Genomic DNA, 21391 nt, shown 5'->3' with positions numbered 1-21391 from the left:
ACTATCTGGCAAATGTCTGCCAATGAAAGTGCCGCACCTAGTGAATTTATCGTGTAAAGACACAAATGTGTTCATCCATATTTCTGACATAGCATACTCAAGATACCAGGTATACATCTTGCCTACCTGAATCATTTTATTCTTTTCCTTTTTTTTTTTCTGTTTTAAACTTTATCACGTGTGCTCCATGGAGTGTATGCGGAAGTCAGAGGATGACTTGCAGGTGCTGGCTCTCACCTTTTGCCTGGTGGGTTTCAGAAATTGAATTCAGCGCATCAGGTTCCACAAGCACCTTTACCCTTTGAGCTATTTTGCTGGCCCTCCCTTTTTGCCATGAAGTCCAAGCTGACTTCAGATTTGAGCTCCTTCAGCCTCTGCCTCCATAGTGCTAGATTACAGGTTGTGCCAACACATCTAGCAACTCAAAACTTTTAAGCAGGTACAGTTAGCCACCAAAAGAATATGTGTCGGTTATGACTAAATTGAAGCCGTTAGTTCATGGCAATTTGCATGAATGGTCTTTATGGGAACAACAGACACATTTTAAAATGTATCTATTAGTTGTATTCCTATTGTCAAGGCTAATTGTTTAGCAAGGAGTAGGGGTGTGCCCCTATGGTGCCAGCTTCAAGAGACTGAGACAGAAGATTTGGTGTAAGTCTTTATTCCATTGCTGTCTTATCTATGGTGTTGCATACCCTCTTGGGGTCAGGAATGTCTCTTTTTTTATTTTATAAAAGCACAGGGGCCTCAGTAGAGACCAGGGACCCTCAGTCTTGATGTGTGCCAGGTGGAATCACAGCCTCATATTCTGAGCAACAATGGTGGGTCATGAAGTCGAAGGGTAGCAGATGTGGACAGTCCAGTGATCATCTGGCTTAGTCTTACTATGAGCCAGGAGGGGTTATGTGTTCTCTAAGCTACTTCTTCCTGTCAACAAGAGCCTGGCTCACTCTGGTTTGTGGAAGGCTTTTTTTTTTCTTTTAACCTGTATTGGTCCAGTCTAGGTGATATCTACTTTGCAAGTCTGAAAGCTAAGCTGTAGATCCTTTTTTCATAAAGTGAGGTTGTGATCATGATGACAGCTTTTGAGAGAATATCGACCCATAAGGATAAGCATTAGTGCTGTACAAAAACTAAACAAGACAGAGAAACACAGATTGTAACTGGAGGTTTCTCATCCAGCCTGGCTCTGCAGCTGTACTTTAAAATAACCATTCAGATGCTTAATATTAATTACATATTGTCTGGCCTATTTGCTCAGGCTTATTACTGACTAGCTCTTACAACGTAATCCATTTTTATTAGTTTAAATTTTACCATGAGGCTTGTGGCTTTTTACCTCACATCTTGTTTCTCTGGTGGCTGCTGGCGTCTCCCTGACTCTGCCTTCTTTTCTCTGTATTTAGTTTGGCTTTGCCGTCTACCTGTATTCTTCCCTGCCACCCAAGTGCTGGGATTAAAGGCATGCAACACTAGGAATTCTTTCTATCCCCTTTTAAGCAATCACATCTGCAGACAACAAGCCACTCCCTAAGGGCGGTACCCTAAAGCTACTGGCATAACAAATTCCCACAATGCAAGATTCTGCTGTGCTTTGAAAAATTTAGCTGAGCATTTGAATCTATGGGAGATCTTTTAAAACATACTGGCTGTGACAGATTGTAAAAATGGTGACAATCTAAGCCTTCTCTTGGTAATGTAACCTTGCCGCTTTTCCCACTAAGGAGCAGAGCTGTCCCATTTCTCCCTTGTGAACCTGGGATGGACTTTGGTTTCCTTCTGCCAACAGGACACAGCAGAAGTGACCTTACCAGATTCACATTTGGGCCTCAAGGAGCTTTGGGTCCTGAGAAATGAAAAATTAGAGTCGTCCAAACTAATGCCACCTTAGTCTAGCCCCGCCCAGTCAAACGGAGAACCAATGGCAGACACATGAGTGAGCACAGCCAAGACCAAAGAACCACTAAGCGGGTGCCAACTCAAGGTGGCAACCACTATCATTGTAAACTATACATATCGGCAGAGTCTAGGTTCACCGTGAGGCCTCCCAGCTCCGTGTATGTTTGTCTATGTGTTCTGATTCTTTCAGAGGTGGCAATCTTCCTTTTGAGTTGCCACAGGTGATCTCATCTGCACACGGGCAAGGCTGAATAGGATATCTCTCAACTCTTAATGGGTGAAGAATAAGAAGGCTGGCAGGCATTTCTAAGTATTCTGTGACTGATATCAAGAATGACAGGTTAGTTAATCATAGAATGTGCTGTGTGTCCTGAACCAAACAGAACGACTTTGCTGCTCTCTACGAAAAGGCAAAGGGAGGAATAGCACTTAGTTCTTTCAACCAGAATAGGAAGACGGGACTGAAAGATGGCTCAGCTGGTGAAGACACTTATAGCCAAGCCGGAGGACTCTGGAACCCTCATGTTAGAAGAAGAACACACACACACACACATGCACACACACACACACACACACACACACATGCACACACACACACACAGAGAGAGAGAGAGAGAGAGAGAGAGAGAGAGAGAGAGAGAGAAAGAGAGAAACAATAAACGCAACTGAGCCATGATCCATGAATTAAAGCAGTTTATTTGACATTGATTGTAGAATTTACAGCACGACCATTCAATGAGAGGATTAAAAGAATCCAGTGTAAGCAGCATTGTTGCAGAGCAAACATCAGGGTGGGAAATGAGACATCTTGCAAATGCAACCAACATTCAGAGAAATCTTCCAAAAAGACAGGACTGGGGGCTTGTAGGGGGCAGAGCGTAGAATGAACATGATGGATATCCATTCTCAATCATGAAGCATGATCCTCACGCCCACCAGGATTTCAGGGCAAGTCACTGAATATATACCCTGTTGACCACCCCTGGGAAATCTTTCAGGATAGTGTGACTTAGTGTGTCTGAGATGGGGCAAAACTGAGGATAATGTGCTTGTAAACATAACTCAGGGAGAAAAGAGGACTGGATCAACACTGGGGAATTTTTCCAAAAAAGGAGGGAGTACGTTTTCATGGTGCCCAAGACCAGAAGGGTCCATTAAAGGGACCTAAAGGAGGTTGGTTAAAATAAAGTTCCCCTCTTCCAGTTTCCTGGAGATAATGGTTTTGTGAATGGCTGGAGTCTCTTGGTCTCTCTGGGTCTGGCTGAAGTGACAAGCAGTGGGTTTCCCCTAAAGGGTTAGAGTCCTGGAATGGCCACCCAGGGCAGAGAACAGAGTCAGGACTGTAGCACAGCCACGCCCCCCACTCCACAGCCACGCCCCCTGTGACATCATGGATCGCTTTCATTTTCAAACTTTAAAAAGAGGTGGGGGCAAATTCTTTCTTTATCCCCGTCTTCCTTTCATGACAGTCACCTTTAAATACCACCATAAAGCAACCAAAAGACTCGACGGAAGGACTAAAGGCACACGGGCCAGCATGTGAAATTCAATAGTGGTTTCAAAACCAAAAGGAAACATACCAGGGGCGGAGGCCTAATGTGAGAGTTGGATCTTGGGAACCAAACTGGATAAAAGAAAATACACTGGAACTTGTTTTCACTTCTCCTTGGTGGGAGCTGTAAGAACTCACTGAGCGAGAAAGAGTCTACAGATCTCTGCTTATAAAGCAGTCACCTGGTAGAACTATTCAGACAGGAAGAATGGGAGTAGGGGCAGAGGGGAGGCCTGGCAGAGGGGAGGCCTGGCTCACTTTCTTTGAGAAAATGGAGCGGAGAACTCACTAGGATGTTGGTCGGCTCCTGAGTCCCCTGGTCCATGCTATTCTTTGGCATTGAACTGTTTTGGGGACTGAGAGGGGAAAAGAGATGTGTTGATTGGAGATGGAGATTAAAAGCAACCTAACGAGATGGTGTGGTTCCCCTCAGCTCCAAACTTCCATTGCTAACTTCTCAAGCTTGAAGTTCCTTCTTGTTTCGGGAGATTCAATAAGCCAGGTGTTTTGTAAACTTTCATTATGGGCTACTGGTTCACACTGTTTGGGCTTGTGTGACAAAAAGCAACACAGAAAAACAAAGGCAGGGGTAGGGTGGGGCTGTATTTTACATTTCAGGAAATGTTTTCTAATTATGAGACTATCTGCTACCTAGGTATTCTGTGTATGCTTAAGTGTTCTCCTCAAATAGCAGACTCCCTGACTTTAGCTGAAAAAGAACCTGCCCTAGATAGCAAATTGAGTCAAGCTAAACGCCAAAGGTAGCCAAAGTAAGGGAAATGGGAGAATAACCCACGTTCTACAACTTTTTTGAAAAGGACTTCCAAACAGAAATACACTAGGTATTGGTGGACTGTATTTTGGGTAGGCTGAGTAGCTGTGATTCAAAGGCCTCCAAACACAGTGTATAGTATGGGTAACCTGCCTGGCTCCTCTGATGGTGCGGGAGAATTGTCTGTATTCTGTCAATCATGTTTTAAATAAACACTGATTGGCCAGGCAGGAAGTATAGGCAGGTCAACCAGACAGGAAGTAAAGGCAGGGCGATAACAGGAGAATTATAGTAAGGAGGAAGCCCATTCCTCACAGTCCTGCCCAGACCACTGAAGAAGCAGTATGTGACCTGCCCCACTGAAAAAGGTATTGACCTATGTGGCTAACATATAAGATATAAGCTACAAGAGCTAATAAGAAGCCTGAGCTAATGGGCCAATCAGTTTATAAGTTATGGAGCCCTCTGTGTGATTTTCTTTGGGACTTGCCAGCTGTGGGAACTGGGCAGGACAGAAACCCCAGCAAACAGCCCCTCATGTTACACTCTGAGCTACAGGAAGTCAAAGGATCTTTTTCCCTCCTCACCTACAGACTTTCTGATCTAAGAATTGTGAAGACACAATCACTTAGAAATAAAACACTAGAAAGCCATACCTTTGATTCTTAAGGAATCATCTCAAAAATGACTGATGTGATAGATAAAGGGGATGTAGAGCGTGGCTGGGAAGCCAGCTGATAGCAAGAGCCTCCCCCTGGCTTGCGTGAATAACTGACTCCCTTACCGGGAGTCAAGATGGGAGACAGTCCTTCCGTGAAGGCCCAGGCTTGCGCTGGGTGGAGCTGGGGGTGGGTGAATACTTAGTGGCTCACAGAAGATGCGAGATCACCAGGTCCCCTTTCCTGTATGACTTGGGGTCGGTGTTTTGTTTGTTTATTTGTTTTTGTTCATGGGCTCTTAGAGATACGATGGGGTCTGGAGAGACTGAGGTTGGAAAATTTGGACCCAGGTCTTTTCAAAGCTGATAGACATGAAGACCTCTTGCTAGTGTCCCAAACCTACCTTCTAAGCGGAGGCATAACCGTTTATTTCCCAGGCCAGGGCCACACACCTCCACAGGAGGAAAATCCAGGCCAAGTAGAGATAATTCTGTATTTCTTGTGTTTCCAAGGAAAAGGACATTCATTGGCACAAAGATTGAGTAAAAACCCTTTAATAACAAAATAACATTCACAATGTAGCTACTTCAGTTGTCTGGAAAACTCAGCTTACACTTGATTCAATGTATCACTTTCCACAGTTTAAGAAAAAAAAGGAAATAAAACAGCATAACAAAATATACCTCAAATTTCATAAGACAAGTCTTCTTGGCAAATTCTAATGAGCCAGACCCCTGTGTTGCTTGTAGTAAAGAAGGCCAGGCATGCTCGTGCCTCACACACCCCTTTGTCGGCTTTGGATCAAAAAATGCATTAGATAGTTGTAGATGTTACAGCATCTGCTAGCATCTGCATCATGAGGAACAGTTTGCAGGCCTGCGAGTGTGAAGAGAACTTACGGAAACAAAAAGGGACTTGACTTATTGCAGAAGAATATGCAAAGCTTTCTGGGAGATTAAACACTATTACTATCAACAACTGGCTTACAAAGGTTGCTTTTAAAGCTCTTGTATCCATTCCCATCTTTGTCAGATTAATAAGAAGGAAACACAAACAAGCAAACAAACCAAAAGACTACATTACAAAGCTTTCATCACCACAGCCTACTTATAAGGCCGTTCCTTTGCGTCATCAATGAATGACCATCTCCAACATCCTCACTGACAGACACACACGCAACACTCTGCTGTCTCTTGGCGATTTCCAGTATTCTGCACGGCAGACTGCTGTGCCCCCACCATCATTTCCTCGGCTTCGTTCTCTTCTGCAGGACAACTGCAGAACTCGGCAGCTGATTTGGCTTTATGGGGAGCAAACTGGTGTAGGAAATAGGTAGGAAACTCAAGAGTGGATCTCAGAACCCAAATATAAGGATATGTTTGCCCAATCCACTGGGACTGAAAAAAAAATACTTTTTGAGATAGAGAGACCTCAAAGAATTCAAACCAAGATGGTTTTCCTAAATTGATTCTCAAAAATCTTAATACTCCCCTTTAGAATATAGGCATAACTTTGTAGAAAGGAATCTAGAGTCATTTCTGACCCTAAGGAGGAAAAGTATGAATGTTTAGGGAATGACCATATATCCAAATAACTGCTGGGGTTATCTGTGAGAGTTTCCCAAAAAGCCAGAGATGAATTACTGATATCAATGCTGCATGCATTTCAACTGGCAGCTGACAAAAGAATCCTAGAAGAAGCCGGTCCCCATGGGAAAATTCAGGAAAGAGAGACCTAGATGAATTAGCATTGTCGTATACATGGCCCAATAGGTCTGAGGTCATGAACATAAAGCTCTAAGTCCTTTTAGTGGAAATTAAAAATGCAGAGGTGAGTTGCTCTCCACTGCTAATTTTCAGCTCTCTCAGATGTCGCGATATATCTGGGTTATGAGGGTCCCAATTTGTGGGGTTCGAGTAAGCTAACAGCAACTTGGATGACCTTTCTCATTATAAAATTCAAACCTGATTCCATCTGACTCATTTCGAAATCCCAACAAGATATGAAGGGATTTCCAAGGTAATACATCTCCCAAGAAAACCAGTATTATCACTGTCTGAGGCCAAACTGTGTACATTTTTCACAGTTTAATGTATACACAACTGTTCACGACTGCTAACAAATGATGGGCGCCCATGCATAAATAATGTCCATTGAACCAAAGGGGAGGATCTAGTACAAAATGAAAAACGTTGCTATTAAGACCACAATGCATCACACTGCTAAATTTTTAGCCTCATGCATAAAATTATAGCACTGATTGGCAGTTGCTAATTATAATACTACACTGTTAACACAGAACAATTAGCACAAATGTAGAAAATAACTTTTTTTTTCAACAAAGCAAATGAACACAGATTGTTTCTTCAGCAAAATATGAAACTGTAAACTTTGGGCTCATTCTGCAACTTTCCCCAATCCAGAATAAATAAAATCCAAAGGGGGAGAAGAAAAATAAAAAGAACATACATTTTCTTTTAGGCGCACATTTTCATCTATTACAAAAGCACAACCTAAACTGTATAAAGCTTTTTTTTTCTTTTTTCTTTTTTTAAATCACAGTTACCAAAAGAAACAGTGAATAATTTATTACATACGCTATAATAACATTACTCTAAACACTATTATCTATGAGGTATATCTGAGAAAATTCAGTAAGGAATTGCGCGGTCTGCATTGCCAACATGCCCAGGTTCATATTAAAGCTTTGGAACCGTGACGGACTGGAAAAGGGGGACAATGGGGAGGCGGAAGGAAGAGACAGAGAAAGAACCTTTGGTATCGGTACAAATCTTGTTCTCTGCAGGGTTGCATTGCAAAGCACCGCAGTACGATAAGCCCACCAAGTTACTGTATGGAGGCCCAGTTGAAGCTGAGGTATTCACAGGAAGGATTAAGAAAACAAAAAAGCACAGAGAGGTCCAGACTGGCTAAATCGTTGCTTTGGTTCAAGCAAGGCACTCGTCCCGTGGTTATGTCACACTTTGAAAGTGAAGCATGAGGCTGGGTGGGGGGGGGGGGGGGGGGGGGGAAGGGGGTGCTGAAGAGGAGTCTGCCAATTGAGATCTTTTCTGTGTTCAGGCTGCCATTGCTCTTTCTGGGTTCTCTCTCCTAGGGCTCAGTGGTCGGAAGACTGGGGAAGGTGCTACTGCTTAGTGTGTTTGCAACAAACATTCTCAGAATGTTTGTTGCATTTGAATAGGAATTTGGTGATCATCTGCTTGGAAAGAAGGCCTTGCAGGTTTGCCTTGAATACGGAGACTGTGAAGTTTTAGTCCCATCTAGGTAGGAAAGGATTTTTACATACGCCAGGATGGAACTTGCAAGCTTCAGAAAGAAGGTAACTGTTTGGACATGGTGGTTCGCAATTGTAGTCCCACCACTAGGGACACAGAGGCAGGAAGATTAAGAGGGAATTCAAAGCCATCCTCATCTATCCATCAGTTTAAGGCTAGCTTGAACCACATGAAACCCTGTCTTTAAAGAAGAAAGAGAAGAAAAGGAGAGAGAGAAAGGATATGTTTCCTTGTTTCTAAGTCTTGTAAAGTCTTCTGTGAGCTATACTCTGTTGGTGTATGGAGCTGATGAGTTAATTGATCTGCCCTTCTTAGCTTTATCTAATAGTCTCTTTAAAAGCTCAGTGATAACTATTATGTGAGATGTAAAATCGCAGTATTCAATAAAGAGTTCTGTATTCTAGAGATAGGAACTTGTGGGTTCCTAAATCACACGTGGCCAAAAGCTAAAAAAGATTCACTGGCTAACGTTCCAATCACTTTGGTGAATGATCTTAATAGTGAGTTAGTCATTTAATCAAAAGAAACTTAAAGAAGACCAATTAAGTTTTGACAAGGGAAAACAGGAGAGAAGTAACTATGTAACCATTATTAAACAGGTGTATCCATTCTCCTGCTATTGGGATATTTTTTATTTGCAAGGAATGCATCTTTGCATCAAGCAATGGAGGGCTTACATTTATCGTGTAAATTGAATGAATTTAGAAGTTAAAAGGGAACACGCTTAGGTAAAAAGAAAACCAACAAATAAAAAAGCTGACAGGTAAAATATTCTACCAAAACTGGTAGCCAAGGTTCCTTGCTTGATAAATATTGACTTTAGAATAGCTATAGTAAATAAACTCAATGGTTCAAGATTGAGCCTTCTCCTCCCACTGATTTAAGCTTATTTATTCAAAATTTTGCAATGGGTGTGCTCAAAAGTTATCTTACTGTTTGGGTCAATATGCTTCCCAGGCAGAACCCCTGAGTGGGCCCTTTAATAAGTTCAAGGCTGGCCACGTTACTAAGCAACAGATCATACACGACTCTGAAGAGTATTCTTAAAGGATGAAAGTATTAATCCCTAAGCTACAGTTTCTGTTCATTGAGAAAGAATGACTACTTTCCTACTTGACAACATGTAACCAGTGTCAGGCAGAACCCGCAGAACACCACAGAATAGGCAGGACCTAGTACCTGGAGCCAAGAAGCATGGGTTGAGTTTTGCTCTGGGGTTACTGGACACAGATTAACTAATTCAACCTAAGCATAGGGCAGGGGGGGGGGGCATGTGGTGGCTGGCTGTGTGTGTCCTAAGGTCCCTTCCGGCCCTCCTATCCAATGCTTATTTTTGTAGTTGGCAATAGCCTGGCACTTTTTCCAGTGATAGCTCCAGAAAACAGAGGCTGGCAGGCCACCTCCAAGCAGTCTTTGTCACCAAATTGTAACTGGAACTCTAAAGAACCCAGGGACAGCAGCATCCCAGCTTGGGACAGCAGCATCCCAGATTGCATCCTGAACACGCGGGAGCGGCAGCAGGCAAAGGTAAGAGACACAGAAAAGATCCCTTCTTGGGTTAGCAGCCACCTTCACAAACATCATTGTTTCTTTGGGGTGTCTGAGCTGTGGCTGTACATACCATATGTCAGCAAGAAGAGTTCAAATCATAGAAGAGCACAAGCAAAATGCAGACCGCACAGAGAAAGGAATCTTTGGTATCTTTGGTGTCATCAACACGATTAAAATTACAAATGGAAAAAGTCAGTGAGGTAGCCTTCTTTGGTTCTCACTACAAATAGAAAGTTTTTCCGTTTTTTTTTTTTTTTCCTTTTTTTTCTGCTTTTTTTCCCTTTTTTGTTTTGTTGCTTTACACGCACACTGGGTTCTTTCTTGGAAGCAGCTAGTGTAAGGGTTCTCTCTTTTTGGTTTATTGTTTTTTTTTTTAATTTATATTTCCAGTTTCCATATAGAAGCCCCAAAATCCGGGCCGGCGATGTTGGATCTCAGCTCGAGTGTTCTGAAGAAGGTTCAGGCTGAGCAGTCACTGCTTGTCCACAAATCTGCTCTGTTGTTCTGACAGCAAACTGCAGTGCTCTCTGTTGTTTTAAATAACAAACACAAACTGTACAGCGCACCTGTCACAGATGCCGAATAAGTTAAATAAATAAGTCACAATAGAAAGGCTCTGAGGGCCCCAGTAATTAAGAGGTGAAGTTCGCCTGGTACCTGGTGGCACTGTGAACTTAAATTAAATAATTTAAAAACCATTAAACCATTCTAGAAGTTAATCCGAGAGGGGAAATGCCCCCCGATTGTTTCTCAGTTTCACTGTAACCTAGGCTTCTTCCCTGTCTGTAACAGAAGCTCACCGTTTTAAGAAGCAGGGCCCAGTGGAGGAGAACGGCGGCTAGGGTTCTGCATCTCAGATGCAGCATTGCTTGCTCTGCATTTTCATAAATAAGAACAAGGAGTCAAATCAAACTAAGGAAAGAGAATTAAATAATTACCCAAAATGCTACCTGCTAAGCATACAGGAAACTAATTCAAATAACTTAATTATATTAACTAACAGCTTCTCAGGTCACAATTGAAAGAGACACGTTAAAATATATCTGAGGGGTGGGGATGGGTTGTCTTCATATTTTGTTTTTCTTTTGATGGACAAAACGGGTCATTTCTTTCTATATTCTAAGTTAACACAAAGCAGCAAAGTATAACATTTAAAGCTTTATCACATTAAAGACCACTTGGATGTGACAGACATGAGGGGCAAAAAAACCACCCCTCCCCCACCAGCTAATGTAACTTCCACAAGACCACCCCACCCTTGTTTCCACCCTGGACACCAGAGCCCACTTTTTCCCATTGATGTGCACTTTTCCTCTGCATCCCCAGCCCCACCCGCCCCCCTTTTTTGTTCTTTTTCAGGTCTTTGGATTTAGCTTTGGTTATGAGAGATTCAGAATAAAGCTATTTGACCAAAGTCATCAAACATCTAACACAGACAGTTAAATAATATCCAATGTTCCATCAATAAGTTGTTGGTCTTGGCTGGACCCAGATGAAAGTAATTTCAAGTATAAAGATGAATGACGATGTGGGATACTCTCGCTTACATTTCTGCACTTTGGTGTTCAGCTTTACAAGAAATAATAAAGACAAGGTACATTGTCAAAGTATCACATACATGTTGCCGGATGATTTGAAATTTATTTATTGTAACAGATTACAATATATATATATATATATGTATGTATTAAACATGTCTGTACACACTTGCATGTACACAGTCTAGACACCTCTAGGCAATGTATGTGGCTATAAAGTCAACAATGAGGATCTATGTTGAAATATGTATCTAGATCTGTATACATCCAAGCCCACAGACTGTATAAGCGTCAAGCAAACTTACCTACCAAGGTCTGTGCCATATAAAATGCCTGTTGCTAAAAACTGAGCTAAATGGAAGATTCCCATGGAATGACCAAACCTATGGTGATTTTTTTTCCTTACGTACATTTTTTTCTCTACTCAAAACTATGAACTGGTTAATGTCAATCAACCTAACTCAAAGCGCACAGAGGTAAAGCCGAGGCTCCACCTTCCCTGCAGCTGGTAGCCACTTGGGTAACAACTGAAGTTGATGGGCCCTTAAGGTGGACTCAAGGCATAACACATGCCCTTGATGAAAAGTTCTGCTTCTACGTATATGAGATCCTAAGTTATTTTAAGAATTATTTTTTTTTCACAAGTACTTGGGACTTTCTAAAATGAACCAATCAACCTCCCACCCTTATCCCCTACCTTGCAAAGAAACAAGCATAGATAGAAAATAGGCATTAGGACATCTATAGTTCAAGCAACCACCAGAAATACTGCTCTTCTTAAGTGGGGATTCATTTGGGCTTATTTTACAGCTGGACTCTCTGGTTAGCCGACTCCACAGCACTGTCAAGCAGTCAAACCTTGCAGGTAATCATCAGAAAGGCTCTAGCCCTTCTTCTGCTTCCCACTCACTTGGTTAGACCAGCAAGTTTGAATCAGCATCAACAGGAGAGTAAAAAGTGAGCTGTGACTGGGCAGGAAGCTAGAAGAGATATTGACAAAGCAGTCTGGGCCATGTGGTCAACATTAACCACAACTTTGATCTACTTTCTCCGTTTTTCAATAGACAATTATTCTTTAACAACCTTGGACTTTAGTCTGCTTGTAGGTTTTGAAAAATTCCAACTAGACAAGCCCCTGAGGACCCATTTCCTCCAAAGGAGTATTTCCGTGATATTTTCCATGATAGTATCTAGCTAACAGACACATCCCTAGACTTTTTTTTTTTGTTTTATAATGGGGATACTTCCCCTCTGTACCTACCAAATAGTGACTACCTGTTTAAAAAAAATCTATTCAATTTTAATTTACTGGCACTAAGTCATGGATGCCCACCATAGACATTGTTTATTTAAAACTGAATTATTAATATTTGGCTTTGAAACTAACTGCTTACCTTAGGAAAGTGTGTACGTGCGTGTGCGTGTGTGTGCGTGCATGTGTGTGTGGTGTGTGTGTCTAGTAGGCTTAACTTCCTAGTGTTTGGTTTGCTTTAGCTTGAAGTGACAATGAGATTGGATTCCCAAAGCCGAAGCTGCCAAGAGCCTTTAGGAAAGCCAGAGCCGTGCACACAGTCTTCCTTCCAGGCTCAGGCTAGTCTGTGGCACAAACCAAATGCTCTACAACATTGCAGGGAATTTCTTAAAATAATGGAGTCGAATTTTTATTATTGTTGTTATTGTCCTTTAAAAAAAAGAAATATATTGACTTTCCTTTAAAAGAATTCTGGTAATGAAGGAATTGAATCTCCATCACTAAAATCACACTGAGAACAAAAGAAAACACAAGTTTAGTTATGCAAAGGCTTAAAGAAGGACTCGTTTCACCCAGAAGCATCGAGCATTTGGGTTTCTGTCACCCCAAGAATGTGAAATTGGGTTGTGAACTATTACTACATCGTGTCCAGCTGTTGCTGATGGCTGAGGCAGCCTGGAATGTTCCTTGAATTGAGGATTTTGACTCTAGACTTTATCCAATGGTTATTTTATCTGAAACTATTAATTTAAAATAAAAAAAATGTAAACGCTTTGGGGAAAAACACTGGATTAAATTCTATAACCTTTCAGTATAGCACTTTTTTTTCCTTCCAGCTAGCCAGCTAGCAAAATTATACTTTGCAGGGCTTAAAATTTTGACACATGTATACAGACACATATACATATACAAACGTGTATACATATAAGTATACAAATAACTTCTTAAAGCAAGCATTCCCTTTGATATTATCTGAGATACGTGAGACATTTTTCTTGCTTTTTTTCTTCATGTCACCATCTTCCAAGGATGTAGAGACCCAAATGCTGTTACTTGGTGTGTCAGTCACCAACCGAAACAGCTTGGTTCTTCAGCCTACATTCCGGCAGAACCACTGTTCCCAGTGGCCACACGTCACAGGGGCCCATTTAGTGTTTGCCCAAGCCTGAACAAGCTGAAATGGGAGCAACCTCTGGAAGAAATATGCATTTCTCTCGGTCATTTGACCAAGGGTCCATGGAATATAAGCAAGAGATAAAGGGAAACAAGGGAAGGGTGAAAGAAACATTCCCTGGGCAGGATAGACTATAAAAATCACACGGAGTTCTAGAAATGATGCCCATACACAGGATAGACCACCCTGGGCACGTAAAGAGGAGGCACAGCAGATAATGTGGCTCCCCAGGGATGGGAATTTGGAACTCTCCTCACAATCTGCCACATGTCTTTTCTCCAGGGTTGAGCTATGCCCCCCTCCCCCACCATGACCCTGTTCCACCCCAGTGGGAGCTATGGTTGCATTCAAGCTTCTCAATACAAATTGGTAATTACTACCCTGAGGACACCTGATCAACCTATTACACTAGGTGCTGGGCTTCCCCATGAGAAGTCCCTGGTGGCTCTGCTCACTCTGAAGAATCTAGACTACCCTGATGGATAGGGCACTTCCTGGAAGGTGGATTTCTGGGTGTTCTACTCCACAGTGGGTGGGAATGGACCACTAAGCATTCCCCGAACTGCCAGCCACAGTAGCTTTGAGCTAACCTGGTGGAGAAACCTTGCTTAGCATGGTTGAGGCATAGAATAGAGATGACTAGATGCAAATAAAACTCATTTATATCATGAATCCATTCATCAACAGGTTACATGTAGTAATACTTAAATGTGACTTTCAACTTTTCCCATAAATTGACATAGAAATATGAATACTGCCAGACAACCATAGTGGCAAATTAACTCTGGAATGGTATGAGAAATGAGAACAGTTGTGAACCGAATACTCAGAAAATGGAACATATGACAAAAAGATGGCATGATGACAGCAAAACTTTGGGTTGTCACCAATGCAGGTTGGTCTATATATGTACTCATACATTTAATATATATATATATTTATATCTTTCTTTAGAAATGCAACTTTACAGCTGATTTTTTTTTAAAAAGCTAATAGAAAAGTAGAAACTGGCAATTCTTTTTTTTACATGTTTCCCCACCCCCAAATGAAGCCCTGTTAATATGTGGCAATCACATGAAGATGAGGTTGTAAATTTCTCTATAAATTCTTTGGTTCTGTGGCTCTGGAGAGGACGTATCACCAAGACTCCTACCCCTGACCCTTGCTCCCCTCCCCTCCCCTAATAATGAGACACTGAACATAGAAGCAACCAAGTCGAAGGGGTAAGCAACAAACATTCAAGCGACAATAGGTATATCCCAGACTCTGTTGAAGAGAAAGGGGAACAGCATTCAGTATCCCAACATCTCAAATTTGGGGTCCATGGAACCTTTTGTGGGGGGGGGGTTCCGTGCTGAGTAAAAAGCCATAAGACAAAACTAAAGGGAAAGCAATGAAATCAAACAAATGACCCTTTCCTTTCGTTGCGTAAAGAAACGAAATCAATTACCTTTGTACAGATCAACGACGCTATTAGTATTTTAGCCAGGCAAAAGAAGGTAACGAACTGAGACAAAAGGTGTGAGAATCCTCGTCTTTGGTATTGTAGCTGTTGAGGTTTCTGTTGCTCTGTTCCATGTTCTTTTGAAAAAACTGCATAGGCACAAATTAAAGACAATCTTCAGCTTTAAGATTACCGAGTGAGTTGTCAAATGAAGCAGTGGCCACTGAGGCTCTTCTGTGTTCTGATTCTTGTCTCAACCCTTTCAAATCTGCTTCCAAAAAAAAAAAAAAATGTCCCAAGAGGTCTGTTTGAACACAGTGTGTCTTCGGTGTTTTTTTTTTTTTTTTTTTTCCATTTTTGTTTTTATTTTAGCGTGCTTTTCTTGTTGGTGGTGATTTCCGGTGATTGATGGGATCATTTACTCAGTTAATGGGACAGTTCTGTTTGTTGCAGAAGTAGGTGCAGAAAAAGATTCTTTGGTTTCAATTAAGTAATTCATACAAAAGTCAGTCTTAAGTGTCTGTAAAGAATCATTGCAGCGTTTGGCTTGCTTGGAACACCTCACGGTGCCCACCTGGGGCCATTCACTGGTAAGTATGCACATAGTGACCTTTGTAATCTCCCAGAGTTCTGTGGGCCCTCTTCCACTCGCTATGAGAAAGTGACAACCAGAGCTGGCGTGGTGAAGCCACCGCCTGGATGCTTGGCAAATGTCATTGACATAGCTGGTTTGCTCAGCCAGAGGGTGAGCCCAAGACAAGAGCCGACTGCCACTCGGAGTTACAGAGGTGTTCTGATCTCTAAAAGTAATCACAGTATTTGTAGGCTAGAAAATGGCAGGTAATAAATGTCTTTGGTTTGCAGTATTCTGCTTCTTTGGTGTGCTGTGTTCTTTCCAGATTCAGTCAGCTGTTTTACAAGGATGAATCAACAATGGAGGAGAGTTAGGAAGAGACGACAGGATGTGGCTTATTGAACTGTTTCTTTCTAGAAAACAACAGAAGCATCCCAACTCATGGGATGGGATAGGGAACAACATAAATCAGCAAGAATGAGAACGAACCGCATGGTAGTTCTCGTAATGCACAGAGGAGGAACCGGATGACTAGTAAATCAAGGACATGGTAATGATCTAAAAAAAATCTACATCTTTTTAAACGATGCATTTGCTCCTCTACTGTAACAGTTAACTTGGCCTCCTGAGTGTGCATCTGCCTTATGGACAAATAGAATTTGTAACAAACTGCAAAGTGTGCTTGAAGCCATATTTCCAATGATTCCCTAATGACTTCACACAAGCAAGGCAGATCTAAACCGCCTTGTCAAACTGGATGCATTGAAACCAGAACCTTCCTTATTTCTGTTTTATCTTCGTTGTGCTTGATACTTTGAGCTCAAGTGAACTGACTTTTATTTTTTTTCCCCCGATGGATCCAAAAGACCACATGAGATTTCCAGGAGGTAAGAAAAGGAACATTGTAAACTAATCAACCTAAAACTTTCTAAACTATCCAGTGAAAAAATGCCTGAGTTGGAAAAAAAACAGGTCCTTGGATTTTTATTGATTTTCATATTTAAAACTTGTGCTCAGTAATTACCGTTCTGATTTTTTTTTGTAATGTTATGGCTGAGGATTTTTAGTATATTGTGATATAAAGACGCTAAGCACTTGGGAAGCAAATGAGGTCTTTCTTGTTGTTGAATTCTTTTCATCACATAGTGTCTTGGAATCCTGCGCTGTGTCTTTACTCAGGCCAAATTCCCACTATTACTCGTGGGCAACAGATGCAAGAGATTGACAGGGCCCGAATGGGACTGTTGACGCTTACAGCCATGCTGAGCTCGACTGACACCCTGCTGTAGTGAACTGGCTCCAAGAAGGCCCCATTTGGATCTCTGGAATGCCTAGCATGCTCAGAGGATACTGTCTGGTTCGGAGAGATTCGTTTTCAGCGCGCACTTGGACTCTGTAGCCATTTAAAACAAAAGCGAACACAATGAACACCTGGCCTATGATTACAGCTAGAAGAGACGTTTCAAGAGAATTGTGCTTTCAAGTCACCAGTGAAGGGCCCCAGCTAAGAATCTGATGTCTGTGTTTTTTGGTTTTTTTTTTTTTTTTTTTTTTTTGGTATTTTGGTTTTTTTGGTATCTGTTGTCCTCATTTGGAGGTGACTTGTGCCCAGGTGAGAGTCCTTGGATCATGCTTTGGTACAAGTGCTGGAGGTGGAGGAGGAGCCCCCCGTGCTTAGGTCATCTTGCCATTTCTCCAGGCTGCGGCGCCGGGCGTTCATGAAGAAGTTACTGACCGTGGTCAGCTCCAGCCCCAGTTGCTGGGAGATGGTGATCTGCATTTCCTTCGAAGGACGCTTGTTCTCCTTGAAGATGGCAAAGAGCGTTCGGCGTTGGAGGTCCGTGAACACCAGGCGGGATTTCTTCTGGGAGTTGTTCCTGTCTTTGCTGGGTTCTTGCTCCTTGCGTTTGCACGCTTGAGGGAGAGAAAAGAAAAGGGAACGGGGTCAGTGGTAGTGTGAGAACCCAATCGGAAGGTGATCCATTGAAGACATTGACAACATCGTATAGGTGATGAAACTGTTAGGTTTTATTGTGTAGATTGCTCAACTGTCAATAGCAAACCTACCCAATTCATCTTGGTGATGGGAACCACAGCTGCTCAGTGGTGAGCAGATACCTTTCTGCACATCTCAGAGTACTGATGGGCAAATGTGCCTAGACCTTAGCCCAGGCATTCCTGCCTGTGGAACATTCTTGAAGAGTTTGGGATCTGCTGTTATGTAGAGGCTTATGTACCCTTACTAAATTCATATGCTGAGATACTAGTCAAGGGCAACATTAGGAGGGTGGGGCTTGGGGGAGGCAGCTAGTTCATGAGGCCAGGGGCTTTGTGACTAGTGATCTTACAGGAACGCTAGTGGATGCCTTCCAAACGTGTGACGGCGCACGGCAATACTATCATCTGTGAACCAGAGAGCAGTCCCATGATTTCTTTTTCCTTTCCAGTCTCCTGAGAAAATGAACCCCAGTTGATATAATACAGCTCATGATATTTTACCATAGCAGCTGGAATGGGCTTGAAGAGGATTTAACTCAAGGACAACACTCATAGGGAAAATACTCTGGAAACTGAAGCTTCTCTCACCAACCTCACAGATGCTATCTATGTACCATACAGAAACAAAGAGGACTCACTCCTGAAGTAAACAAGATGTGTACCTTCTAAGGGCTGCAGGAGCAGAGGGACCTCTGATCAGAAAACTGCTGGGGCCTGTCAGTTTGGGTAAATAATTTCTTCCTGGTTTGTCCTTCTCTCATTAAGAAAAAAAATAGGAGGAAGAGGGGAGGGAGGGAGGGAGGGAGGGAGGGAGGGAGGGAGGGAGAGAGAGAGAGAGAGAGAGAGAGAGAGAGAGAGAGAGAGAGAGAGAGAGAGAGAGAAGAAAGGAAGGAAGGAAGAAATGAAGAATAAACAAAGAAAATGAACCATATTATCTTTCAAAAGTAAAAATATCCACACAAGTACATTTTTCTTGGAGGCTTTAGGGTTTTTCTCATGAAGGGAGGCTCCCTGGCAATATGACTTCAGGCAGCAGCTACTGAGATTGCCCACCACGCCACCCTTGAATGGCTTCCCCATGCACACTCCCTTGCTCAGTCCCACCCCAGCCCACCCCACCAAGTTCTCATGGCTTGTTGGATTATGTGGGTTCCTGTCTGGCTGTCATAAGCACATGTTGAGACTCTCGTGTCATATTTAAGGTCATCTGTTAAAGTGATCCTGAACGTTACGGCATGCAGGAGGCATCTGAAGAGCACTTTACAAACAGCTGTGGTCGCAGCCAGGGTTGGGTTGGGAGTCCGCATTCTTCACTAGCTCCTAGGTGATGCTGTCCCCAGTGGTCCACATGCCTCAGTCTGAATTATTTGCTCTCGAAAATTTTCTGGAGCACCTGCTGCATGGAAGCCCTGTGGCTAGAGGTACCTGTCTTCAAGTCTTGACTCCTAGTTCTAAGACTTGGGACCTCAGAGTGCTTAGCCTTTCAGGGCCTGTATTCCTGAGCCAAGTGGGAGAGCTCACAGTGCCAGTCTCCACTCATTGGGTTACTCCAGCAACCATCAGGCAGGATGATTGCCAAGGAAATAAGAGGACACCTAGATAATGAGAGTGATGGTCCCCAGGCCAAGCTTCCTCCTTCCCTTCCAGGGAACAGCTCCTGCTGCAAGGGGAGGGGCCTCCGTGCAGGGCAGTGTTTAGTCCTCTCCAGAGTCTGTGGAGCTCTGCGCTATTACACTCCTGACAGCTTCTTCTGAGATGTGGGAAACAAGGCGCCTGGCCACTCATGGCCACTTCAGGTCCTCACACCCCAGCCCTGTCCCAGCCTCCTGGGGGTGGAGCCTTCATCTGGAGGATTCTTAATAAATAGTGATGCCCAATTATCACCTGATAAAATCTGAGCAAATAGCTTCTGTAAACATTGGCTGGGGTCCTCTGTCAACTCGCCCTCCTCTGGATTAGTCCTGCAGCCCTCAATTTTTATACCGATATTGATTACCCTTCAGAGAAGCCTCTATTTGTGTTTTTAGTAGGGCGATTACACTGTGCGGGAGAGGTCCACATTGGTTTGTCAGATTGTATTTGGTGAGATACAGACAGATGAGATAGATATTAGATTTATATACTTAGAAAAATATCAAATGCTTAAAATGTTCAGCACTGCCAAGAAATAACGGATCGATTCTTTCTGTGCTCTTCCAATGGCTTTCTGAAGTTGCCAGAATACAGACGGGCAGAGGCCATGTTCCAGTAAATGTAAACCAAGTCAAACAGGCCCAACTAATGAAATAGCTGAACTGAACTTGTTCAGAGTATGAACAGCTGGAAGTTGGCAACTCATGAGTTCCACTCACAAAGTCAGCTGGTCAGTGACTGGTCCAGGTGCGGAGAACAGGTATTTGTGGAGTGCTCAGCCATCAGTGGGACATCTATATTGCGGCCATCCCATCCCAGGGTTAGGAAATAGCAGAAGAGGGAGCAGGAACATTCTAAGAGCCAGAACTTGGGGAAGACTGGGGCAAAACAGTGTCTCTGGACACAAGAAGACCACTGTCCTCCTGAGCTCACAGAAGCTGTAGGTGTCCACATAAGCTCAAGCCAGTCATCACGGCAGCATGGCTGGGAGAAGGGCTCTCCAGCCCCATCCCAAGCTGAGGTGCTATTGATGTTTGGCAGTTGATGGCCGCCATGAAAAAATAAAGGCAATGAAATGATCCCTAATGATATTCTGCTATACTCGTAGATTGGTGACTAGCCCAACTGTCATCAGAGAGACTTCATCCAGCAACTGATGGGAGCAGACGCAGAGACCCAGAGCCAAATGTTAGGTAGAGTTCAGGGAATCCCGCAGAAGAGAGGGAGGAAGGACTGTGGGCGCCACAGGGATCAAGGACACCATGAGAAAATCCACAGAACCAGCTAATCTGGTTTATAGGAGCTCACAGAGGCTGAACCAACAGCAGGGAGCCTGCATGGAACTGACCTAGGCCCTCTGCACGTATGTGACAGTTGTGTGGCTTGGTCTTCTTGTGGGGCTCCTAACAGTGGGAGCAGGGGCTGTCTCTGACACTTGTGCCTGCTTCTGGGACCGTTTTTCTCATACTGGATTGCCTTGTCCAGTCTTCAACTTGATATATTATGTTTGGTTGATATCTACAGGAGGCCTGCACATCTTTGAACAGAAATGGAGGAGGAATGGGTGGGGGTGCAGAGGTGAGGTGATGGGGGAGGACTGGGAGGTGAGGAAGGAGGGGAAGCAGTGATCTGGTTGTAAAAATAAATAGGGCTGGAGAGATGGCTCAGAGGTTAAGAGCACTGACTGCTTTTCCAGACATCCTAAGTTCAGTTCCCAGCAACCACATGGTGGCTCACAACCATCTGTAATGAGATCTGGTGCCCTCTTCTGAACTGTAGGGATAGATGCAGGCAGAATACTTTATACATAATAAATAAATAAATCTTAAATAAATAAAGTTATAAAAGAGATCATTTTCCTTAATGGTGTGATAAGTTGCTCATGCTTACATGTACATACGGGCAGCACTGGTTGGACTCAGTGAGCTATAGAAAATGAGGTCATGCAGTCAGGAGAGAGATGTGAAAGATGGCATCTGGAAGTGGGGAGACAGAAGTATATGGTTGAAATACATCGCAGAACACATCAAATTCTCAAAGAATAAAT

The 21391-nt window shown here is 43.0% G+C and overlaps 1 protein-coding gene across 1 annotated transcript in view; it reads right to left on the bottom strand.

Moving 5' to 3' along the window:
* Positions 1-14336: 14336 nt before the first annotated feature.
* Onecut2 (one cut homeobox 2) overlaps positions 14337-21391 on the bottom strand; it is a 44939-nt gene continuing 37884 nt past the window's right edge. The window contains exon 2 of the mRNA XM_038330520.1: positions 14337-17628. Within this exon, the coding sequence (XP_038186448.1) occupies positions 17342-17628 (287 nt within the window). The 3' untranslated portion in view covers positions 14337-17341. The remainder of the gene's footprint in view (positions 17629-21391) is intronic.

Source organism: Arvicola amphibius, chromosome 5 (assembly GCF_903992535.2).
Source record: "Arvicola amphibius chromosome 5, mArvAmp1.2, whole genome shotgun sequence".
Lineage (NCBI taxonomy): Eukaryota > Metazoa > Chordata > Mammalia > Rodentia > Cricetidae > Arvicola > Arvicola amphibius.
This window is presented reverse-complemented; position numbering and strand designations above follow the sequence as displayed.